The following is a 22,600-nucleotide window of genomic DNA, read 5'->3' as shown; positions in this document are numbered from 1 at the left end:
ATGGGGCCTGGGTGCCACAGGGGGCACTGGGCAGGGCAGGGGCAGTGGGGCCGTTCTGCCCTTGCGCCCAGGCTGCCAACAGAAGGCTTCAAGGTGGCAAACGCCGTCATTCTGCCTTTATTGGAGTATCTTCACATCTCATTCAACAAAACAGTTTTTTTTAAAAATAAAGTGCCCAGTGGAGCTAGGCCTTTGGGTAGATAAATGCATTTCTATAACATTGTCTGACCACAGTACAGCGCGTGAACAGAGAGTTCCCTGGGCTGGCGGTAATGCAGGACGAGCACTTCTTACAGAGAAGTAGCAAACTACAGACCACTGACCACGACACTTGGAATATAACACCTGGCGTGAAGTTCCATTTTGTTTTTTATACAAACTGATAGAATAAAAAAATTAGAGTGTAGTAGAATATCCAGCAACAAAAATGGTAGAAAGGATCTGTACCTGATTGTATGAAAGCAGCATTTCAGCAGAGTGCAGTGGCATCATGCACGGCACGGGCAGGTATTGCTGGGCACCCCGGCTGTGCCGCGGCGGTATTGCGTGGTTCCTTCGTGGCTCTTGCTAAGCGAGTAAAGCAGCAGGGAATTCAGCGCGAAGGGACTGGGGGCAGCCCGGGCACAACCCCCGTGGCTGTGGGACTGCTGGGCACGGGGTCCCCGTGGAAGGGCAGCGGGAGCAGCTGCCTGCCTGTGGCAGAGGGGCCACAGTGTGGGGCCGAGGGTGCCGGCGGCCGCACTCCAGGCGCAGGTGGGAGCGGGCAGCTCGGCGGTGCTGGCAGTTCGGGTGTGCTCGGCCCTTTGGTCCCGCGATGCTTGCTCGTCTCCAGGCAGCCCCAGTGGCCGCGGGGCGCTGCGAGCCCATTCCACCCCCCTGGTGTCCCATTAGTCCCCCTTTGGCTCCTCCAGGATCTGCGGCAGGTTCTGGTCTTTGCGCACCGACAGTGGTTTGACGGCGCTGCTGTAGTCCTGGATGGCCTTGGGCTCATTGGTGTGGTAGGAGCCCTTGTAGCGGTGGTAGTAGAAGTAGAGCAGCACCAGCAAGCCCCCAAGCAGCAGCAGCAAGAATGTCACGACTGCAGGGAAGGGAACAGTGAGGGATTTGGGGAGAGGATGGGGGACAACATGTGGCACAGCTCGAGGGGCCAGCTGGGCATCTCACTTACATCCGATGATGATCCCGACCCAGCCATCATCATGCACGTGGGGGAACTCTGCAGGGATAAAGTGGGACTTGTGATGAGGCTGTGGGGTTTGTGCTGGAGCGTCACCTCTGCCTCAGCGAGCAGCATCCCAAGCTTTAGGGGGACCCTACCTGTGCCCATGTACCAGGGGTCCATCTCGGGTGGGATGAGGATGGTGGTGAGGGGCAGCATGGAGGCACAGCTGGACTCCACCACCTCCCCCTGCACACTGTAGGGCCGCACCACACTGGTGGGGCGGAAGATGGCTTTGAGGGGGACAATGCTGTTAAACTTCACCCCCGAGAGGCAGCCTGAGAACCCGGGTGTGTTGTAGCGCTGGATCTCGGGGTCAATCACACCAGTCTCTGTGGGGGCACAAAAGGAGATAGCTTATCCCCACTGAGGGCCGTGCTGGGCAGAGGGGTGCTGGTGCTGGCGGTAGGACCCAGCTCACCCATCACGCGCCCCAGGTACAGGTTCTTGGGTGAGTCCAACTTGCTATCCACAAACAGGGAGAACTGCTGCTCCATGACAGGCAGATAATCCACCTAGGGGGCAAGCACTGAGCATCAGCCTCCTATCTTTCTGCATCTCCCACCACCTTGGGTTGCCCGGATCCCATACCTGCGTGTACAGCGTGCGGTGCCAGCGGGTGATGTTGACGTGGTGGGGTCTCCCATCCGTCACTGGCTTGGTGGTGAGGGCAAAGACATAGGGGCTGGTGCCCAGCTGGTAGCGCAGTTGCAGGCTCCCTGCAGGCAGAGCGAGTGAAGGCTGCAGAGCTGGTCCTCAGCACAGGGGTGGAGGAGCCCCCTGCGCCCTCACCATCGTCCTTGATGAGAACAGCCATGTAGTCCTTCACGAAGGAGCTGACGTAGAGCAGCACAGCAGGCGCCGAGGTGGTGCTGAAGCTGAAGCTGACCTCCTCATTGGTGAGGTTGTAGCCGGGCAGGGGCTGCCAGGGGCTGCTGACTATGCTGGCAAACTCGCGGGCAGCATACAGCGACATGGGCAGGATGTTGTACCGCACCCAGGCACCCTCCTCGAAGTATCCACCGATGTCTGTGGGGCACCCACAGGGTGATGGGAGCTCCTCTCCCATGGAGGGTTCCCCCCCCTGCTGTGCCCACAGCACCGAACTGCTCACCATAGTTGCAGAAGGGCCCATCAAAGGCAGAGATGCTGCAGTTGCAGCTGTAGTGGCTGTAGCGCTCGACACAGAGCCCGCTGTTCTGGCAGGGCACCGGCGGGTCCTGGCAGTGGCCGGTGCAGTTCACCTGCACGCCCTCTGTCTCGTTGGCCTTGCCCTCCAGGTTGAGCGTCACGCCATTCATCCGCAGCGCCCGCAGACACCCCAGGAATGGGCGCATCTTGTGCTCTGCCGAGCCTGCGGTGGGACCAGGACTGAGCAGCTGCGTGCTGGGGGGACACGGGGTCACAGGGCACGGCAGGGGCTCTCACCGACATAGAGGGGTCTGTCGAACTCCAGGCGGACGAAGCTCTGTGGCGGGGCCGGCCGCACCACCCAGGGCAGTCTGTCCACCCGCAGCCGGGCCAGCTTCACGTTGAGCTCCGCCTTCACCTGGTGCCACTCGTCATCATTCCAGGGCACTGCTGAGCGAACCGTCAGGTTCTCGTGCCCGTTCCCGATGTCGTAGGCAAACACCACATCCCTGGTGGCTGCGGGGACGCAGTGTCAGCAGCACTGTACCATGCTGCCCTCTGCGCCCCACACCCAACCCGTACTGTTAAGCTCCACGCGGATGTAGTTTTGTGTGCCGGGGTTCTCCAGGAAGACGCCGGATGGGGCGGTGGTCTTGAAATAGAAGGAGATGTCGAGGCTGTGGTTGGCTCGGAAGGTGGGGAAGAGCAGGGCTGCACCTCTGTTGAAGGAGACGGTGTTCCAGGTGTTTCCTGTCAGGAGCAGGACAGGACAGGGTGAGTGGTGGGTACGGACCCAGAGTGGGCACGGGCCCTAACACTGCTCTGGTCACTCACGGTCTCCATAGCACCGGAGAGGCCCCAGCAGGAACTGTGCTTCAGATCCGGAGCGGTTGGTGTCTCCCACCACCACCTGTGTGACGGGCAGGTGGTCCACAAAGGTCAGCAGACCCTTGTCCGTCCTCCTGCAAATGGATCACGCATCAGAGGGGCCATGCAGGGCTCCTGTTTCCGCCTGGACCCCCAACCCGTGCCCTCCCTGTGCCCACAGCCTCTGCCTGGCGCTCACCACAGTGCATGGTTGGCGTCACAGTTGCAGAAGTACTCGGGATCAGCACAGTTCTTTTCCAGCCCGCAGGCGCAGCGCTGGATGCCCGGCCGCGAGCCGCCCCAGTAGTAGTGCCGCTCGTTGTTTCGGCCCATCCAGAAGCTGTAGGGCAGCCCAGCTGGAGGTAGAGGGGTGGGTTGAGGACACAGCCCTGTGGCACGGCCCCACGGCACGGCCCCGCTCCCTCCTGGTGCTCACAGGGGGTGTTGAGCAGGCGAGAGCTGTAGCAGTGGAACTCAATCCGCTGTTCACAGTACTCAGAGGCATTGGCCAGTGCTGAGACCTCGGCCCAGGAGGCATTCCAGTACTCCACTTCGCCCAGGTAGGGCTGGTCCACGCTGGAGCCCGTCACCCGCGTGGCATAGTGCCGATTGTGCCGGATGATGGTCCATGCCCGGTCCTCTGCAGAGGGGGGCTGTTAGGAGGTTCCCCTGCTCCCTCCATCCTGCTCCAGGTCTGGGCATGTGGAGGGGTCCGGTCCCTGAGGGCAGCCCCTCGCCTCCCCCCACCCCGCTGCGCCCACCTCGGATGTCACAGTACACTGTGAAGGGCTTCAGTGGTCCGCTGCCGTCTGGGTCAATAGTGTAGTTCCCCGAGGTCTTCCCGCTGACCCGGTATGCATCACAGGACTCTTTGTAAAGGGCTGGGAGAGGGGAATGAGGCAGGATGACGATGGCACCCTGGTAGTGGGAAGAGCCACGGTGCCACCCTGCCCCACGCTCACATTTGTGGCAGGTCTCTCCCTTGTAGCCCGTCAGGTCGCAGATGCACATGAAGTCATCCCAGGACTGCACGCAGCGGCTGTCATGCTCGCAGAGGTTGGGGGTGCACCTGAGGGCACAGGGGGTGAGTCCCGGCCCTGCCTGCACCTCCCCCCCGCTGCCCGAGCCGTACCTGTCTGTTATGCCACAGACATTAAAGAAGACGTCGGCGTACTTCCCCAGGCGGTGCTGCACCAGCATCTCCAGGTCCACGGGCTGCATGTCCACACTGAGCATCTGCAGGCAGCCGTGGAACGCCGTCTGGTTGGAGCGGCAGCCAGTGAGCGACGCGGGCTTGGGGCAGCCTGCAGGGTGCAGGGCGTTAGCAGGGCCTGGGCACTGTACGCCCCCACGGTGCGCCCACCGCGCACCCACCTCCAAAAAAGTACTGGCTGCCGGTGCGGAGCTGGAAGGGATGAGCCACCCGAAACTCAGCACCGTCGTCATCATCAATGGTAACCACGGCTGAGCCCTCCCGTGCCACCAGCTGCACCGAGTGCCAGAAGCCATCGTTCAGGCGATGTCCTGTGTGGAGAGAGGTGAGCGCTTGGGGGGGCACGGGCAGTGAACTGGCCCCCAGCCCCTCAGCAGCCCCCAGCCCACCTGCAGCAAACTCCAGCTTCTTCTTGCCGGGCTGGGCAATGGAGACATTGACCTGGCCCTCGCTCAGCACCATCTCCAGTGAGCCCAGGCGGTCAGCAAAGCTAGTGTAGAGCAGCAGCCCGGCTGTATCCCAGGAGCGGAAGCGAAAGCTGACAGCCAGACGGTTCCTGCGGGGGATGCCTGGCACCTGCACGTAGTTGTTGATGCCAGCAAAGGTGATAGGGGTGTTCACCTGGTCCTGGCAGTAGTGGCCCACGCTGCCCTGGGGGTGACAACAGGAGGCAGTGAGGGGTGAGATCCTCCCGCAGCAGGGAGACCTCTCCCCCACCCCCCCATGGCCCCAATGGCCGCCGCTCGATTCTGTTGCCTTTTGCTGCTGAATGGATGCCCCGGGCCAGAGGTGACCTCGTGCAGTCGATGCGGGACCGCTTGGCTGAGTACAGCAGCCGCCAGCATCACATCACCCCAGTGCATGCGGAGCACAGCCCTGGGAAAGGGGTCACCCACAGCAGGGACAAGGCTCCAGGGAAGGGGTCACTCTGTGATAGGGACCTCCAGGGAAGGGGATGGGACCCCAGCCCCTGGTGGGGGCTGTGGGGTCAGACCTCAAAGCGGATGTTGGATCTCCGGTGCCGGGCCAGGTCAGCGATGTTGACCCCATTGAAGATGATGTTCTCCACACAGCCACGGAAGTTTTGCCGGTAGGTGAGGTGCTGCTTGTCCTGGTCGATCACCCCTCCAAAGAAGATCTGGAAGGTAGAGTGGGGGCCTCAGCTTCACACTGACACAGCACAGAGCCGGCAGCCTGGCGGATCCCCACTTGCATACCCACCTCAGTTTCAAGGTCGAGGTGGTCAAAGGTGCCATGGCAGCGGAAGCGCTTCACTTCGCCATCCAGTGTCAGGTTGACGTGGTGGCCGTAGCGCTCGATGTGCAGTGAGTGCCAGTGCTGGTCATCCAGGAGGCTGCCCACCGCCACTGTCGTGTGGCCCTCGGTGGCATGAAGCGGACTGCTGCCTGGGGAGGGTGCAGAGTCACTCAGTATTCCCCCCTTAGCCCCACCTGTTGTTCCCACCAGCCCCGGCTCACCTAAGCTGATGTGCAGGAGGAGCTGGGCTTGCTTGAGCTCCACCGTGATGTAGTCGCCCTGCGAGCCCTCCCCATGCATCAGCACACCATCCTGCTCCACCGTCTTGAAGTTGAAGGAGATATCATCTTCCATGGTGCTGATCTTCTTGGCCCGGAAGCGGTAGGAGATTGCATCATCTCCATCGAAGTAGAGCACATGGGATCCTGGAAGCAAGGCAGAGCCGTATCATTGCCCTGCAGCAGTGGGCACCCTGACACAAGGGATCACATAGCTCTGTCTGTCCTGACCATTAAGGCAGGTTTATATCATCTCTAATGACTGCAGAGTGCTCGAACTGGAAAAGGGTTTTGGCGTGTGCGAGAGCCAGACTGCGGCTCTGGCATCTGCACAGAAGCTGGCCCAGTGCCATGCAGCTATGGGGCTGAGTCCCTCCCCACGCGGGAACCCTCAGGTCAGTACTCACGGTAGGGGCAGCCATAGAGGCCCAGGCGCAACCCGATCTTCCCTCGTGGGTTCCAGGCCACTGGGATGATGCGGACGTAGCGGGCGAGGATGGGGTAGTGCAGGTCATGCCGCACCACCCCACTCTCATTCACATTCCCAAAGAAAGTCTGGTGGTAAAGGAACAGCTCAGCCCGGAGCAGCAACTCCCTGCACCCCCTGGGACTCCCACCCCCCAGGGAGATGGGCAGTGCTTACCCAGTTGCTGCCCTGCTGGAAGAAGGGCTTCCAGCTGGTGGGGTGGTCCCCGTAGAGCACGATGTAGCGCGTCAGCCAGTCGTATGTGTTGAAGGTCCCCTGCGTGGCCACTGCGTTGATCCTGTGCTTCTGCATCAGGTCGATTTGCAGCCAGGGCTGCTTGTCACGGGGGTCGGGGGACCACCCGCTGGTGCCTATGGGAGTGGGGGGGGGGGGGGGGGGGGGTGAGGGGGCTCAGCGGGACCCCGCAGTCCCAACACGGCCATACCCAGCCCAGTACCCGCGGGGGGGAGCTCCCTGAACCAGGGAGATACTGAGGGGGAAACGTCGCGGGGGGACCTCCCCACAGCCCCTACACCCCGTGGATGTTTTCCCCACGTGCTGTTCCCGTCCCCGTGGTGGGAGCGCTCACTGTGCAGCCGGGCGAAGCTTGACGAGTAGAAGATGTTGTATCGGGAAGAGGCGCCGATGGACGAGGAGTAGAGGGATCCAACCAACTCATCGTAACACGGCCCTGCGGGGAACGGGGCGCTGGGTGCGGCGTCCCAACCCCCGCAGCACCGCACACGGACGGCCGCATGGGAGGTGGGTGCGTGGGTGGGCAGTTCCCCACGCTGCGTAATGGGAGGCGGGGGGTGACGGAGGAGAGGTGACGGACGGTGGCGGATCCGCGGGGCGATGAGCACAGCCCCGCGCTGCCCGCAGCCGCCGAGACCCGCACCGTGACCCAGCGCTTCTGCGTTGCCGCGCCGCGCTGAGAACCGGGGGCGGTGCTGCCGTCGGCCCCTCCCGCCGTCCCCGCTTTTGGGGACGGGTCTGCAGACACCGCTCAGCGCCCCCGGCCGGGGGTCCGCGCCCTCCTCTGCACTCCCACTGCGGCGGGAGCTGACACACCTCTGCGGGTCTCGGCGCCGCACCGCAGTCTCCGCAGTGCCGTGGGAGCCGAGGAACCCCCGCCCGCCCCGCCTCGACCCCCGGCCCGGGGCAGCTGCCGGGCCCGGTGCCCCCGGGTGGGGCCGGGGCAGAAGAGCGCAGATCTTCAGGGAAGGCGGCGTCCGCAGAGGAGGACGTGGCGGGGTCGGGGTCCTCGAGCCCACCGCACGGCTGTGCCGGGCCAGGCCGACCCCAGGGCGCCGTCCCGGAGGAGCCCCGGAGCGTCGGCTGCAGCCGCTGTTCCGCGCGAGGACGACGGCGGCCGCTCCGAGCCCACCACCCGCACAGCTCCACCCTCATCCGTCACCCCCGCGCGCCTCCGTCGCCCCCATCACCCCGCGCCTCCCCCACCGCTCCCCCCCGGCCCCGCCGAGCTGCAGGCGTTGGGCCTCGGCCCCCCCCCGCCCTCCCTGCCGCAGCCGCGCGGCGCTGCCCGTGGTTCTGGCGGAGGTGCGCGGAGCTGCGTCCTCCCGGCCCGGGATGCGGGGCGGGGGAGGACGGGATGTGGATCACAGCGGGCGATGCTCCGCGCATCCCCGGGTTCCCGGCGCGGGGTCACCGAAGACTGCGGGCGGGGCCCTGCACGGGCGCGGGGGCTGCGGCGGGGCGGCCCCGGGCGGGGCGCTGGAGGGGGGACGCCGGGACGCCCGGACGCCCATAGCCGGGGTGACCTTGGGAAAGGCGCGGAGCGGGGCGCCGAGGGATGCTGGAGGGACTGGGGAACGGGGCTGGGGGGGGGGAAGCTCGAGGGGAGGGGGCGGTCGGGAGGTGCCGGGCAATGCGGCTCCGTCCCGCAGTGCGGAGCGGCGGCTCCCGGGACCGCGGCCCCACTTACGTGCGAGGCAGCCGGGGCCGGGGCCGGGCCCGAGGAGAGCGGCGCAAGCGGCGAGCAGGAGCCCGAGGAGACGGCGAACGCCCATCGCTGGAGCGCCCCGAGCGCCCTCGGCGCCGCCGCTCCCGGTGCTGCAGCCGCGCGGCGGAGCGGGAACGGCGGCTCCGCCCACGGGGCGGTGGCGGCGGGGCGGCCCCGGGACGGGCGGCGCTGGGGCTAAGCGCAGAGCCCCCCCCAGCACCCCGCCTGCCGCCCCGCAGCCCCCGAGTGGCCCCGGGGCGCACGTCCCGATCCCCGGCGGCACCCACGGGGCAGCCCCGGCCCCGCGTGGCACCCAAAACGCACGGCCTGCAGGAGTGGAGTGGGGACAAGTGGGGAGAGAGCCGTACAGGGAGAGCATTGCGCGGGGGAGTGCACTGCACGGGGGGTGCACGGAGAGCGATGCACGGGGTGAGTGCTGTATGGCGCATCGTGCAGGGTGAGCAGTGCCGGTGGCCCGTGGTGCAGCCCCCCCAGACGTGACCCAGCACCCGGTGCCCACAGCTGCAGCAGGGAAGGATTTAAGCAGTGTCTGCCAGCCCTCTTGCAGCAGATGTGGCGATGGTTTGTAATCAAGCAGCAGATTAAGGCTTGCGGGTTGAGGGGTCGCCTGTCTTTCCCAGTGGCGTAGAAGCGCAGGATTTAGCCTGCGACCGTTCCCAAACATCCCCAGACACCCACAGAGGGGACGGGGGAGGGGGCTGGCAGCTGTGTGTCCTACATATGCCACCTGACCCACAGACCATGCGGTGCCCTGTGAGGATCCAGCCCCGAGGGATGGGGATGCTGTGGGTGCTGCTGGGCCCAAGCAGGATCCTGGCGCCCAGCAAAAACCCAGCACTCCACTGGGCAATGCTGCTGTCACCTGCAGTGGTGCTGGGGCTGCTTCCTGTGCGGAGCTTAGTTGAGGCCAGAGCAGGTGGTGAAAGAGGGAACAGAAAGACCCAGGTGCAGAGGGGCTGTGGGGAGAGCTGGTAGCATGTGCTGCTGCCAAGAGCTGGAGCCACATCCCTGGGGATGCGGATGCAGTTGAGGACCCTCCCAGCCCCCAGATCCTCCCAGTGCTGGCGGGTCCAACCAGGCTGTATCCTGACATTTGTCCCAGGGCTGTGTCCCTTCCTTTCCCCCGGCAGAATGGTACCCCCAGAGTAGGCACAGAGCAAAGGTCTGGAGCTTGTGTGTGCCGCAGGGAGGGCAGGGAGAGGGGAACCCTGCAGATGCCCAGCCTGCAGCAGCTCCATGGCCCCAGGGCACCAGCAGAGAGCTCCTGGAGCCAGTAGGGACCCTGCACAGAGCTGGGATAAGCCGTGAAAAGATGACTGTAGCTGGGAGAAAGGGGGATTGAGGGATTATTGCTACAAGAGGCAAAAAGCCTGCTAGAGCCTGAAATCAATTTGCTCCCTGCTGGGGAGAGCAAAATGGGTCCTTTTTCCCACAGATCCTAATCTGGCCCATAAGGAGGGGCTGGGAATGGTATTGTCAACAACCAACAAACTGCCTGCCCAGCGCTGATGGGGCACGGGGGCACAGGAGCAGAGCAGAGTGTGGGACTCCGTGGGCAAGGGGGATGCCATGCATCAGCAGTGTCCCTGGTTCCTGCGACTGCCATTTCCCATCAGGGCAAGCAATGCCCAAGCTGGACACAGCTCTGCTTGCTGCTCTGGGACAGTGCCAGCCCTCAGCAGCCCCACACTCTCTTTGGCATTGCTTCCCTCTGGCTCTCTCACAGCCTTCTGCATGCAGCCTGTGCTGCAGAGTGGGAGATGCCAACAGCAGCCCTCTTGGGCTGGGATCTCCTGCAATTGCTGGGTGTCCTCAGCCTCTCTCTCCTCCCCGTGCCCAGTTGCCATCCCCCAGCCCTACAGCACCAGAGCTAAGCAGAGCACGGTTCCTTCTGTACCTCAGCATGCAGACAACAACCACAAGCTAAAAATGCAGGATGCAGCTCCAGAGCAGGGTCATGGCTGCTTCTCCTTCCCCCCCTGGGGCTGGGCTTGTGCTCTCAGCACATCTCTCGGTATCGGGTGCGGCACGCGGTCAAACCACAGGTTGCAGAGCTCAAACACACCGACAGCTCTGGAGCCTCTGAGTGAGGAGGGGAGAGGTCCTGCTGTGCAATGGAGGAGGTGAGGGGCTGCGGAGAGAGGGGTTCACAGGGACACATCACTCTGGCTCTTGCTTTTGCTTTTAAACTTTCTCTTGTGCTCCTTGTGGGCTGCAGGGCTGTAAGGGGCAAACAGGGCAGAGCTCAGTGCTCCAAGTCCCCAGGCCTGGAAGGAGCTGGGGAGCTGCTGGGGACAGATTCTGCCTGGAATCAGAGTCAAACCCAGAACACAGGAGTGGGCATTTGGGTGCACTGGAAAGATTCCTTTGCACCCACAGCACCTGGGGCCACTGGGGATGGCTGCACGGGGTCACCTGCAAGGGGACGCTATGGGCTGTGAGTCGGGTGTGAGACCCTGGGGACCACTCGGAGCAGCCCCATGGGGTCAGAACTGGTTCGTGGGACGTGGGATCAGGTCAGTGACATCGGGGCTGGGGTGGCGTTGCTCCGCTAGCTCTGTGCTGCAGCAGGGAGTGCGGGAAGGGGTCGGTTGCTCTCGCAATGACTGAGCGAGGTGAATCCGCCACTGCTCGGAGCGGGTGTGAGACGGAAACTGCGCCACCCTCAGGGCTCCCCACAGCGGGGCCACGCTGCTCGGTGGGGCTGGGCGGGGGCTGCGCACTGCAGCGGGGCGGCGGGCGGCGGGCACCCCTGGTGAGAGCACCTCTCCCATGGAGACAAACGGAGAGAGTGGGGGTGCTCAGCCTGGAGAGAGTAACCCCTGGAGACCAGGGAGCAGCCCTGCAGTGCCCGCAGGGGGCTCACTGGAAAGGAGAGCGACTTTTTATACGATCTGATAGTGATAGGACAAGAGAGAACGGCTTTAAACTAAAAGAGGGTGAGGGCAGTGGGGCTGAGGGGGCTGTAAGGTCCCTTCCAAATCAACTTGGCTGTGATTCTGTGATCCCTCGATCCCGATCCCTCTGTGCAGGCAAACCCCACCCCCATGGTGATAACAGCCACCACCGACTTCTACACCTGGGACTACAGCATCTCGTGGGACGACGGCACACTGCCTGAGCTGTGTGAGAAGCAAGCAGTGCAGGGCTTCGCCCGCACCTACCAGCCAGCCATCTACCTGCTGCTCTCACTGCTGGGCACGGTGGGCAACGGGCTGGTGCTGCTCACGCACACCCGCTACCGCCAGGCACGCAGCATCACCGACGTCTGCCTGCTGCACCTGGCCCTATCTGACCTCCTGCTGCTGCTGACGCTGCCCTTTGCCGTCACTGCGATGTTGCAGGGCTGGTCCCCGGACACAGCTGCCTGCAAGGTGCTGCAAGGCGTTTATGCCCTCAACTTCTACAGCGGCTTCCTCTTCCTCACCTGCATCAGCATGGACCGCTATGTGGCCATTGTGCGGGTGCCAGCCGCGTGCCGCCTGCGCCCACGGGCTCGCCGTCACGGCTGGCTGACGGTGGGCCTGGCCTGGCTGCTGGCTGCGCTGCTGGCACTGCCACAGTTTGTCTACGGCAAAGCAGAACGGCACCAGGACCTCCACATTTGCCGTGTTGTTTTCCCCCCGGCAGTGTCGCGGGCAGCGCGGGGAGCCACCAACCTCACGCAGGTCGTGCTGGGCTTTGCCGTGCCCTTTGTGGTGATGGCAAGCTGCTACGCTGCCGTGGCTCGGACGCTGCTGGCAGCTCGTGGCGCTCAGCCCCACCGGGCACTGCGGGTGCTGCTGGCCCTCGTGCTGGTGTTTGTGGCCCTGCAGCTGCCCCACAGCTTGATGGTGCTTCTGGACACAGCCGAGCTGCTGGCCAGCTGGGAGCTGAGCTGTGCCCAGAGCCGCCGCAAGGACCTGGCCCTGCTGGTCACCAGCGGGCTGGCATCCCTGCGCTGCTGCCTCAACCCACTGCTCTATGCCTTCCTGGGCCAGCGCTTCCGCCGTGAGCTGTGGCTGCTGGCCAGTGATGCCGGCTGTGTGGGGAACATCGACACGCGCTGCCCTGGCTGCCCCAGTCCTCGTCAGCGCTCATCACTCTCCACCTGCCAGGACGTGGCATAGGGATGTAGTGCCATGCCCAGGGCAGGCGCCGGCACCCACAGGGCTCAGAACCCCCCAGGGAAAGCCTGAACGGCACCAGGAGTCCCCGGAGCTACTGACAGGGGCAGGACAGACAGACAGTGTCCTGGGCAGATGGATACATCTTGTGCACAGTGCCCAATGCCAGCACCGGGGAAATGTCCCCAGCTGCAGGGGGACCGTGCAGTGTCACACGTGGTTGGGGGGTGCGTGCCACGAGGGCACTGAGCAGTGCCGTGCATGCCCCAGGAGGACCGTGCACTGCTGTGTATGTGTGAGTGGGACTGTGCAACGCCACAGGGCAGCGCCTTCCCCCTTCATTTCCACCCTTGCAATAAACTCTGCTCGAACTACGCTATGCGAGTCCGTATCCCTGCGGGGCCGGGGACTCTCTGGGGCGGAGGAGCAGAAGCTGCTGTGGGTACCGAGGCCGGTACCGGGCACGCGGGAGGGAGCCGGGGAGGCGCCCTGGCAGTGGCCGGGGGATGCCTGCAGGAGGCAGCAGAACCCAGCGTTTCCCGTCCTGCGGGGCGCCGAACGCTGCAAGGCCTGACCGCGTCTGCCCGAGCTGGGGGTACGCACGGGGTTGACCCATCCTCGGTCACAGGATGGGAACGCCCCAGCCGCGATCCAGCAGGAGCAGTGGATGTCACGGCCCCCATCACCACCAGCAGGGCAGAGGCAGTGGCAGAGCCCACAGACCCACAGTGGGGCTGTAGGGGTCGGAAAACCCCCCGATGCCAGCAGTGTGACCCTCGGGAAAATCCTGCTCTGGCTCAGGCTGGAAACTCCCCCCACGGAGATGGGCGAGAGGGGTTTTCCTCTCCCTTCCTCTCCTCTCACTTCCCCATGAGATTTGGCCCCAGCACATCCTTCCCAGCGGCTCCACGCATTCCACACAGGGTTGGTGCTCCGGGTGCCCTCGGCCTCCCACCGGGGCTGAGCAACGCCAGCACAGAGCAGAGCGGCACAGGGTGCCCGGAGCAGCAGCTCCAGGGACTGCAGGGGCAGTTCAAGCTTCCCTGCAGGAGGCGGTTCTGAGCCCCCGGTTGGTTCCCTCTGGCTCTTACACAGAGGGTTTCTGTGTGTGGGGCGATGCCTCCCCGTCTCTGGGTTTGGAGACCTCTTCCCGCTCACCCACACGCTCTGCTTTGGGATCAGCCCAGATCGCAATGAGAAGCTCAGACCCTTCGCCTACTTCTGGGCAGGAAACGCAATTACCGCTGACTCAGCACCGCAGGGCCCCCGTCCCCTCGCAGCCCCCATTCTCTGCACCGACCCCGTGCCCGGCGGGGTGCACTCCCAGCTCCCTGCCCAGCCTCGGGCTGCCCCACGGCCGCGCCGTATCCCCCCGCACCGCGGGCACCGCGCCGGTCCCGCAGCTGCTGCTCTGCCCCCGCAGAAGTGGCCCCGCAGCGGCCCCACTCCTTCCCCGCGGCCCCTCGGGGCTGGCGGTGCGTGGGAGGTGTGCTGGCAGCTCCTGCGTGCACGGCCCGGTCCCAGCGGCTCCCGGAGAGCCGGGCGGATGGTTTAACCCTTCCGGGGCTGCAGGAGCCGCGTTTGCTGCCGCGTCGAGGTGACAGCGCCGGCAGGACGGGCCGTGACCCCGTGCCCGCAACGTGCGCACGGTGCAACCGGAGCTGTGCGAGCACCAAACGTACCCGTGGCACTGAGGGGTGGAAGGGCCGCGCCGGCGGGGATGGGACGGGATGGGACGGGGGGGTCACTGTGTGCAACGTGGGAGCTGTGCCCGGCACGCGGCACCTGGGCCGGGGCTGCGGCGCGCTGAGGGGACGGGACGCGGTGCCGCGCTCCACGTCTGTGCCACTGCCAGCCCCGCCGCGTGACACAACGCGCCCCACGGCTCCCCGCGCGGCCCTCCTCCCGGCGCCGAGCGGCGCGCTGTGCCGATGCCCGCACCGGGAGCGCCGCCACGGCCGGATCGCGCCGCAGCGCCGGCGCGTGCGGTGCCGACGGCCGCCCTCGCCCACCGCGCGGTCCCGGTGCCGACCGCCGCCCCGTTCGGCCGCGCGCCCCCGTCCGGTGGATGACGCAAACGGCGGCCCCGTCGCACCGGGAGCGCTCGCTCCGCCCCGGGCCGCGCGCGGCGATTGGCGGACGCCGGTGACGCGGCGGGACCGGCCCGCCCGGGGCGGCGGCGGGGCCGGTCCCGGCGGCGGCGGCGGCGGCGGCGTCGGCGGCCGAAGCGCGACGCGGGAAGGGAGCCGGGCCCGGCGGGGCGATGCCGTTCCCCGGCGGGCTCTGGTGGCTGCTGTGCTGCCGGCAGGGCTTCACGCTGCTGCGGCGGGACTACGGCGAGGCGGAGCGGGAAGCGGACGGCGAGGCCGAGGAGGAGGCGTCCTTCGAGCTCCGCGCCCAGGGAGACCGGGTGGGTCCGAGCGGCGCCGGACGGCAGCGGTCGCGGCGCGCGGTTCGGTTCGGTTCGGCCCGGCCCGAGGCCGCCCCGCGCCGCGCTGCACCCGCCCCGCTCCCGGTGCGCGGCCTCGGTCCGCGGTTCAGCGGGGCCCGGAGCCCGACCCGCCGCGCGGGCCGCCCGTGCCGAAGGGGTTCGGGGCCGGGCCCGGTGGTGCGGACGCCGCGAGCGGATCCGGCTGTTCCCGGCAGCGGCCGCCCGGCCCCGCTCCCTGCCGCCGCTTGCCCGGGCACGTCCTCCCCTCGCTCGGGGTGCGCCGGGGCCCGCGGGCCGGGCTGCCCTTGGCGCGTCCCCTCTGCGGGGCGCTGGGATCGGAGCCGCCGGGGCTGGCGGGCAGCGGGATGGGGAGCCCTGGCCGCGGGGGGCTGCGCGAGGGCCGGGCTCGTCCTGAGCTGCGTGCGCTTCTCGCGGCTGAGCCGCCGCACCGGGGCTGGCGGGGACGTCGGCCCCGTGTGAAGGGGTTGGGGCCCGGGTCTGCCCGGTGTTCGGGGTCCGCGCCTGCGGGGGGCGGAGGGCGTTGGGGTCCCCGGGCGCAGAGGCTCTCCCGCCCTCCCTGGGGGAGGCAGCCTGGCTGCTTTTCTTGCCCTTGGCGGGGCCTGGCACCGCGTTACCATTAGTGCGGTCTGCGCGTGGTCCCTGGGACGCACCGGGGGCTTCCAGAGCCCGAGATGCCTCCGGCTCGTGTGGCCGAGCCTGGCACCGCGGCTCCCGTCTGTTGGGCCGTACCCGCGGTCCTTTGCTCGGTGCCGCGTGCGCCGTGGCGTTGACTGCTGCCTCCTGGGCCGTTCCCGGTGCCCTGGCAGCGTGGGGGGAAGCGGAGCGCCCATCGGGTGACAGGGAGCAGCCAAACTCGGGGTGTCTGGGTGGAGAGCGGGGCTTCCCATGCCTGCTCCTCGGGGCAGAGCTGCAGAGCCGGAGCCTGGCACGGGATCCCACTCTGTGCTGCTGCCGAGGGTGAGGTTGGTGTGGGGGTCCCTGTTGGTTCCTCGATGCTGCGGCTCTGAGCAGCCCTGAGCCCGGGCAGCACTGCAGGGCTGCTCTCAGCACCCTGGGGCATGCTGGGGAGCAGAGCCTGGATCTCCCCTCTCTGGCTGCTTCCTCTGCTCAGGGAAGCACAGCAGCGTGGCGGAAGCCAATGCTTCCCTCCTGCCAGGCTGCACGAGGGATAGCGAGGGGAGGCTGGGAGCTGTGGGGCTGAATCCCTGCCCAGAGGGGTCGTGGGGCTGGATGCAGCCGAGCTCACTGCAGCCCCTCTCTGCCCTGCAGTGGGGTTTGCAGCGTGGTGTCACTGCTGCTGGGGTGCTCTGGCTGTGTAGGGCTGTGGACAGCCCTGGTGCCCCCATTGCAGCAGGTCCTGGCTCTCAAGGAATAGCCTCAGCAGCACCTCCAGGGCAGGGGTAGGGGGACAGGGCTGGAGAATAGACCTGCTGGGCATTAGAGCTGGTGCCAAGGACACAGCAGCAGCAGAAGCCTTCTGGGACTTCCTGCGTCCCACAGGCTGCGCTGGCTCTGGAGGTTGAGTCTGGCATGTGTGGCTGTGACGCCAGGTCCCTGGGGAGCCCTTTGCCTGCCCTGTGGCTGTGGGGTCCCCGTCAGCCCTTGGCGTGGCCGCCTCTTCCTGGGAGCGTGGGAGCAGCTGCCCTGGCCTGGCCGTGGCGGCTCCTCTCCAGTTATTTATAACCCTGAGGAGGAGCCGGCTGCCGTCCTGCGGGCCGTGAGAGGTGCTGGGCACCATCTCCATGGCCCAGCCATGCATGAGCGCACAGAGCCCTCCCTGGCCCCAGCGGTGGCACAGCTCTGGGTGACGCCATCCCTGGGCACGAGGTGCTTCTGCTTCTGGCGGGTGCCCTTAACGCCACGGATCAGTGGTGCCTGATCCTTCCTGGCACAGCAATACCTGGGCAGCTCCTGCTCCCCGTCCCCACCGCTATTTTTAGCAGCTGTCTCTTTTTCTTGGTGTTCTGCGGTGGGCTCTGACTTGGTTGTGTCTTCCCCCATCAGGCTGCGGCTGGCGGCAGTGCCTGCGCACCTCCTGGGGCCACCCTGCCCGTGTCGCCACATCCCTGCGCCCTGCCCGCTGCGGTGCCGGCCGGTACCGGGACACTGCCTCGTGTCCCAGCATGTGCGCGGGGCAGTCACGTGTGTGGCACCACCAACATGGAGTCGTGTCATACAAGGAGGAACCATCCCCATCCCGCTGCAGGGCCAGGGACTTCCCTGCTCAGTGTCCCACTGCCGCAGGCAGGAAGTCAGCAGCCCCATTACAATGGGACTTTGTGCCGTAAGCGTATTACTCAGCACTGACCTTGTGCAATTCTGCACGGTATTCAGCCTGCTGGGGTGAGCTGAGGATACGCGGCCAGCGCACCCACGGCTGCCCTGAGGGGTGCCCTAACTGCAGCCATGCGTGCTCCTGGGATGTGAGTCCATCCCTCTGGGCCCAGAGACAAGCAGTCGTTGTGGAGAAATGGCTCCAGGGTGCTGGGCAGCGAGCGGGGGGTGAGACGTGTCTCTTTCTTCTGCAGGCATCCCTGGAGGTGAGCCTGAGCCAGCCCACCCGCACCAGCAGTGGCTCGGAGCGGTGAGTGACCCCCTGCAACGTCCCATCACAGCCCTGAAGCTGGGCTGTGGGAGCTGGTGCCTGACAGGTACCAGTGTGCACCATCCTGTCCTGCTCACAGAGCTGGGCATGGTGTGGAAGAATGGCAGAACCAGGACTGCCAGGCTCCATCCTTGTCTGCTGCACCTCGGGCACATCTCCATCCCTGTGCTGAACAGCTAAGCTCTAGCAGGATTACCCAATGGGGCCATATTGTGGGGCTCTGTGGGGCTGTGGCTGCCCATGGGGCCGTGCCCTGGGCTTGTGTGTGCCCAGGGAAGCAGGGTGCCGGGGCCCAGCAGCCTGCCTGCTCCCTGTCCTCGCAGTGCTGACACCACTGCCAGCATTCCTTCCTGGTTGTTCATTTTCCGAATTCCTTGGCAGGGCCACAACTGCAGGCAGCTTATTTTTAGCCAGGGTCATCTGCACCCGATGGCTCCGCTGCGTTCCCACTGTGGAGTTGCGGGGTGTCCAGAGCCCCTGGGGACACAGCTCCCTGCTGCCGGGGCGCTGCCGGTCCCCGCGTGTGGGATGCTCTCATGGGTGAGCCCTGCCTTGTCCCCAGGTCCCTGCTGGTGTCGGAGGAGATGCGCAGTCTCATCGTGGAGAAGGGGCCAGGGCCAGTGGAGGAGGACCCCGATGCTCTCGTGAAAGGTGGGTGCAGCGTCATGTGGGCTTCTGTCACTTGGATGCTTCTGGCCTGGGTTCCCAGCCGGGGTTGGCAGGACCGTGCCCCGATGGGCTGGATGCTGCCCCGGGGTGGCACAGGGCAGAGCACTCAGGCGGGCGCTGCAGGGGCTGAGGCTTCCCCTCCCCAGGCTGGCTGCAACGGGAGGTGCGGGGTGGTGTGAAGACCCCCTGGCTCCGGCCTCGCAAGTACTGGTTCGTGCTGACGCCCGACTCCCTGGACTACTACAGCAGCAGTGAAAGGGGGGCCAAGCGACTGGGCTCCCTGGTGCTCACCAGCCTCTGCTCCGTGCTCTGGCCAGATAAGCAGACCTACAAGGAGACGGGTAGGGAGCCCCCTGGCTGGGCTGTGCCCTCGCGCCCCGCACTGTCACCCAGAGGGGCGGCGGGTGAGCTGTGTGTCCCTCGCAGGGTTCTGGAGCATGACAGTGTTTGGCAGGAAGCACTGCTACCGCCTGTACACCGAGCACTTGCACGAGGCCGTGCGCTGGGTGTGCGCCGTGCAGAAGGTGATCGACAGCAAAGCGCCTGTGCAGACACCCACACAGCTGCTCATGCGCGATGTGGAGGTGAGTGTTGGGCTGCGGGCGCTGCACCGAGCGGGCAGTCCCGTGGCAGCTGCTGCTATCGCCTCGCCCTTGCAGGAGCACTGTGGCAGCCCCGAGGTGCTGGAGCAAATCTACCGCTGCAACCCCATTCTGCGCTACACCAGCAGCCCCCTCTATGCACCCCTGCTGCCTTTCCCCTATGGCAGCCTGGACCAAAGAGGTGAGCGCTGCATGGGGTACCATAGCAGATCTGTGCTGCCGGGCTGGGTCTGAATTCCCACATCACATCTGTGGCGGCGGGGAGGTGCTTTGGAAAGCCCACACAGCTGTTAAATCGCCATCCGTGTCCTGCAGCTCCCGGTCCCCACAGCTACACCACGCTGCGCGACGAGGCCGTGAAGCTGTTTAACTCTCTGCAGCAGCTGGAGTCGCAGCAGGACCCGGTGCCACTGATCCAGGGCATCCTGCAGACCTGTCTGGACCTGCCGCCGCTGGTGGATGAGATTTACTGCCAGCTGGTGAAGCAGACCACGGAGCCACCGGCGCCGGGCGGGCCGGGCGACTTGCACTACTGGCAGCTGCTCACCTGCATGAGCTGCACGTTCCTGCCCTCCCCGCCCGTCCTGCGCTTCCTGCACTTCCACTTGGACAGGCGAGTGCCGCTGAGCCGCGGGGCGCAGTGCTGGGGCGGCGCGGGGTCCCCGCGGTGGTGCTGACCCTGCCGATGTTCCTCGCAGGACCGTGAGCCGCTTCCCCGCCTCGGAGATGGCCAAATACGCCTGCTTCATCCAGGAGGCGCTGGGAAAGACGCGGGGCCGGGAGTGCGTGCCCTCCCTGGAGGAGATCCTGGTGCTGATGCGACGACAGGAGATGGTGTGCACCGTGCACTGCCCGGGGGTGGCCGCCTGCAGCGTGACCATCAGCTCCCACACCACAGCTCAGGAGGTGGGCGCGCGGCCGCGCCGTGCGCGGGGCTGGGGGCGGCTGGAGGAGACGGAGCTGGCCGGGGGGGGCTGGCGCGGGGCCTGCCGTGACCTGTCTGTGTCCCTTTGCAGTCCTGAGCGCCGCGGCCAGGGACGCGCAGTCACCGTTGGTTGCCTTTGTCTCGCCCCAGGTGGCCGAGGAGCTCGTGTCGCGCCTGGGGCTGTCGCAGAGCCCCAACCTCTTTGCGCTCTATGAGCAGTCCCGGCTCCGCGAGCAGCCCGTGGGCAGCTCCACGCTGCTGGCCGACGTCCTCACCAGGTTTGAAAAGTAAATGTCGCACTGTGCCGCTTACGGGGGGCGGGGGCCGCCGCGAGGAGGGCGCGCTGCGGGGCCGCGTCTGTCCGCGAGCCCGGCGCTGCTGACCGCTCCGTCCTTCGCCCGCAGCCTGGCCGGGGAGGAGCGGCAGCGGGACGCGCCGTGCCGGCTCCGCTTCAAGCACTACGGCTTTCTGGACACGGAGAACGTCCCGCGAGACAGCCTGGAGTTCGCGCTCCTCTTCGAGCAGGTGGGAGCGGTGCTGCGCCGCGGGGGCCGCGCCGTGCGACGGCCGGTCCCGGCCCCGCTCACCCCGCCGTCCCGCAGGCTCACGAGATGGTGCTGCGGGGTTACGTGCCCACGTCGGAGGAGACGCTGCAGACGTTGGCGGCGCTGCGCCTGCAGAGCCTCAACAGCGACTTCTCCACCCACGCGCCGTTCCCGCGCCTGGAGGAGCTCTTCCCGCCCCGCGTGCTGCGCGCCCGCCTGCCGCCCCCCCGCCCCGACCCCCCCCCGAAGTGCCGCGGGGCGCGGCTGCGCGCGGGGCTGCTGGCCGGGGGGCTCTGGGGGCACTCGCTGGCCAAGCAGCGCGCCGAGCGGGACCTGCGGCTGCGGGGCCGCCTGCGGGAGGAGGGGGCCAGCACCATGGCTGCCATCGTGGAGAAGTGGAAGCTGCTGCAGGGCATGGGCCGGCCCGAAGCCATGGCTGCCTACGTGGCGCTGGTGCGGGAATGGCCCGGCTTCGGCTCCACGCTCTTCGACGTCGATCTGCGTGTGGTGAGGCCCCGGCGGAGCGGTGGGGATGGAGGGAGGTGGGGGGGAGGGGGGTGGCGGCGCTGACGGCCCCGTGTCCCCCCACAGAGCCCTGTGGGTGCCGGACCCCAGCGGCTGTGGCTGGGCATCGGGGCCAAGGCTGTCTCGCTCTATAAGCCGGGGGAACCGGAGCCCTTGGACAGCTTCTGCTACAGCCGCATCTCCTCCTTTGGGGCCTCCGATAGCAGCACCTTCCGGCTCTCTGTGGAGGACCAGGAGCTGCTCTTTGAGACCTCCCAGGTAAAAGGCATCCGTTCCTGCGTTCGTCTGTCTGTCCGTCATCCTCTTTGGGGGCTGCGGACGCTTCAGGCTGACCCAGCTGCGTTCCTCTGCTCTGCAGGTGGATGAAATCGCCCAGCTCCTCAACACTTACCTTGCCTCCATGGGTGCCCGCCAGCCCCCCCGGCCCCAAGAGCTGCCCGCCGGTCCCCTCGGCCCTGATGCTGCAGTGCGGCCCCGGGGGCTGTGCCCTGCAGCTGGGTCCTGGCAGCACCTGCTGCCTGCTGGCTCCTTCGGCAGCTAGCCTGGCAGCCAGAGGATGCTCCATGGGCGGCACAAGGAGCGCGCCTGGCCCGGCAGCAAGCGGTGGGTCAGCACGGACCTAGGTGCCGTGCGCTCCCTGCTCCACTGTTGCCTTTCTGGTTGTTTCCTTAATTTATTTCGAGACGCCTGCTTGCCCACGTCTCTCAGCACTTTCCCTGGAGGGGCAGAGGGGCTGCTGTGCTGTGGGTACCTGGTGTGGCTGTGCCCTGGTTCCCCCGCTGGTGCCCCACGCTGCCCCCCAGGCCTGTCCCCGTCCCCTGTCCCTGGTGCCTTTGCCTCCAGCGGTTGTGCTGTCCTGGTGGTTCTGCCCGTGCCCGTCCCCCTGTCCCAGTGGCTTTGCCTGGGCAGAGGGTGCTGGGCTGCTGCACTGCCATCGTCTGTCTGTCCGTCCGCTGAGTCCACCTTTCCTGGAGAGCTGCGGGTGGCTTTTGGCCGAGCTGCCCTCAGGGACCCATGTGGTGCCCTGCAGCAGGGCTGGCAGTGCAGGGGTGCCCCAGGGGCTGCAGGGTGGGTGGTACGGCTGGGGCTTGGCCCCGCAACGTTGCCTCTGTAAAGTTTGTCCGTTGTCTTTGGGGCTTTTGTTTGTTTTGTTGTTTTTTGTTTTGTTTTGTTTTTTTTTTTAATAAATACACAAAAGGAGGGCTGAGCTGCCTGTCTTGATCCTCGGGATGTGCAGCAGGGACCGATCCCTGCAGGCAGCAGGGCTTCAGCCTGGGTGCCCACCCGCAGTGGAACAGCGTGCCCTTGGGGGCAGGGAGCTGCTGCCTCTGTGGCTCCTCGTGCTGCCCTTTGGCATTTCGTCAACAGCGCCGCAGCTCCGCGTCCAGCTCCCCCGGCACCCGCTGGCACTGCCACCCCGGCTGGGGGGGAACTGTCCCTGCTGCGGGTGCCGCTGTGGGGCCCATGCCAAGAGGGTGTGGGAGCCTAGCACTGCAATGGCCATGAGTATTTTTAGCCTGCTGCTTCGTGCCACGGGGTCAGAGGAAAAGGCTAATTCTCACCTTGGGCTGCCTGTGCATGGGCTGCTGCCAGCAATGCCCCGCACCCCGTGCTGTCACGGGTTGCGTGGTTGCTTGCGTCCAGCAGCACCAGAGCTGGCTGTGCATGGGCCAGCAGTGCTGGCAGCCTCTTGCCCTTCCTACTGCTGCCATCCCTTTGCTTTGGGCTGCAGCGGTGGGGACTGCACCCCGACGGG

At 66.3% G+C, this 22,600-nt stretch overlaps 3 protein-coding genes across 4 annotated transcripts; 2 read left to right on the top strand and 1 right to left on the bottom strand.

Annotated features, from left to right (window-relative positions):
- Positions 1 to 101: 101 nt before the first annotated feature.
- Positions 102 to 8,519, bottom strand: CNTNAP1 (contactin associated protein 1). The gene is made up of 24 exons (XM_015299638.4): positions 8,377 to 8,519; positions 7,021 to 7,122; positions 6,609 to 6,802; positions 6,373 to 6,520; positions 5,909 to 6,112; positions 5,652 to 5,836; positions 5,425 to 5,568; positions 4,820 to 5,081; positions 4,592 to 4,741; positions 4,350 to 4,521; positions 4,180 to 4,286; positions 3,979 to 4,098; positions 3,654 to 3,857; positions 3,417 to 3,573; positions 3,185 to 3,312; positions 2,933 to 3,100; positions 2,648 to 2,866; positions 2,334 to 2,573; positions 2,012 to 2,248; positions 1,811 to 1,938; positions 1,641 to 1,734; positions 1,318 to 1,551; positions 1,169 to 1,216; positions 102 to 1,078 (listed from the first exon to the last, which is right to left on the bottom strand). The coding sequence occupies exons 1-24, from the start codon at positions 8,459 to 8,461 to the stop codon at positions 888 to 890; spliced, it is 3,921 nt and encodes a 1,306-aa protein (XP_015155124.1). The 5' UTR covers positions 8,462 to 8,519; the 3' UTR covers positions 102 to 887.
- A 1,959-nt stretch (positions 8,520 to 10,478) lies between these two features.
- CCR10 (C-C motif chemokine receptor 10) lies at positions 10,479 to 12,898 on the top strand. The gene is made up of 2 exons (XM_004948619.5): positions 10,479 to 10,538; positions 11,448 to 12,898. The coding sequence occupies exons 1-2, from the start codon at positions 10,530 to 10,532 to the stop codon at positions 12,522 to 12,524; spliced, it is 1,086 nt and encodes a 361-aa protein (XP_004948676.1). The 5' UTR covers positions 10,479 to 10,529; the 3' UTR covers positions 12,525 to 12,898.
- A 1,819-nt stretch (positions 12,899 to 14,717) lies between these two features.
- PLEKHH3 (pleckstrin homology, MyTH4 and FERM domain containing H3) lies at positions 14,718 to 22,044 on the top strand. Of its 2 annotated transcripts, none has more exons than XM_025144074.3 (13): positions 14,718 to 14,931; positions 17,502 to 17,557; positions 18,141 to 18,229; positions 18,394 to 18,588; positions 18,674 to 18,831; positions 18,907 to 19,030; positions 19,165 to 19,462; positions 19,548 to 19,755; positions 19,925 to 20,052; positions 20,179 to 20,299; positions 20,377 to 20,826; positions 20,911 to 21,102; positions 21,203 to 22,044. In XM_025144074.3, exons 1-13 carry the CDS (start codon positions 14,785 to 14,787, stop codon positions 21,383 to 21,385), a joined length of 2,349 nt encoding a protein of 782 aa, XP_024999842.1. In that variant the 5' UTR covers positions 14,718 to 14,784; the 3' UTR covers positions 21,386 to 22,044. The 2 variants fall into 2 exon arrangements, with proteins under 2 accessions (XP_024999842.1, XP_015155132.2); XM_015299646.4 differs by having other exon boundaries at positions 19,925 to 20,061.
- The last annotated feature ends 556 nt before the right edge of the window (positions 22,045 to 22,600 follow it).

This window comes from Gallus gallus, chromosome 27 (genome assembly GCF_016699485.2).
Source record: "Gallus gallus isolate bGalGal1 chromosome 27, bGalGal1.mat.broiler.GRCg7b, whole genome shotgun sequence".
In the NCBI taxonomy this organism is placed as follows: domain Eukaryota; kingdom Metazoa; phylum Chordata; class Aves; order Galliformes; family Phasianidae; genus Gallus; species Gallus gallus.
This window is presented reverse-complemented; position numbering and strand designations above follow the sequence as displayed.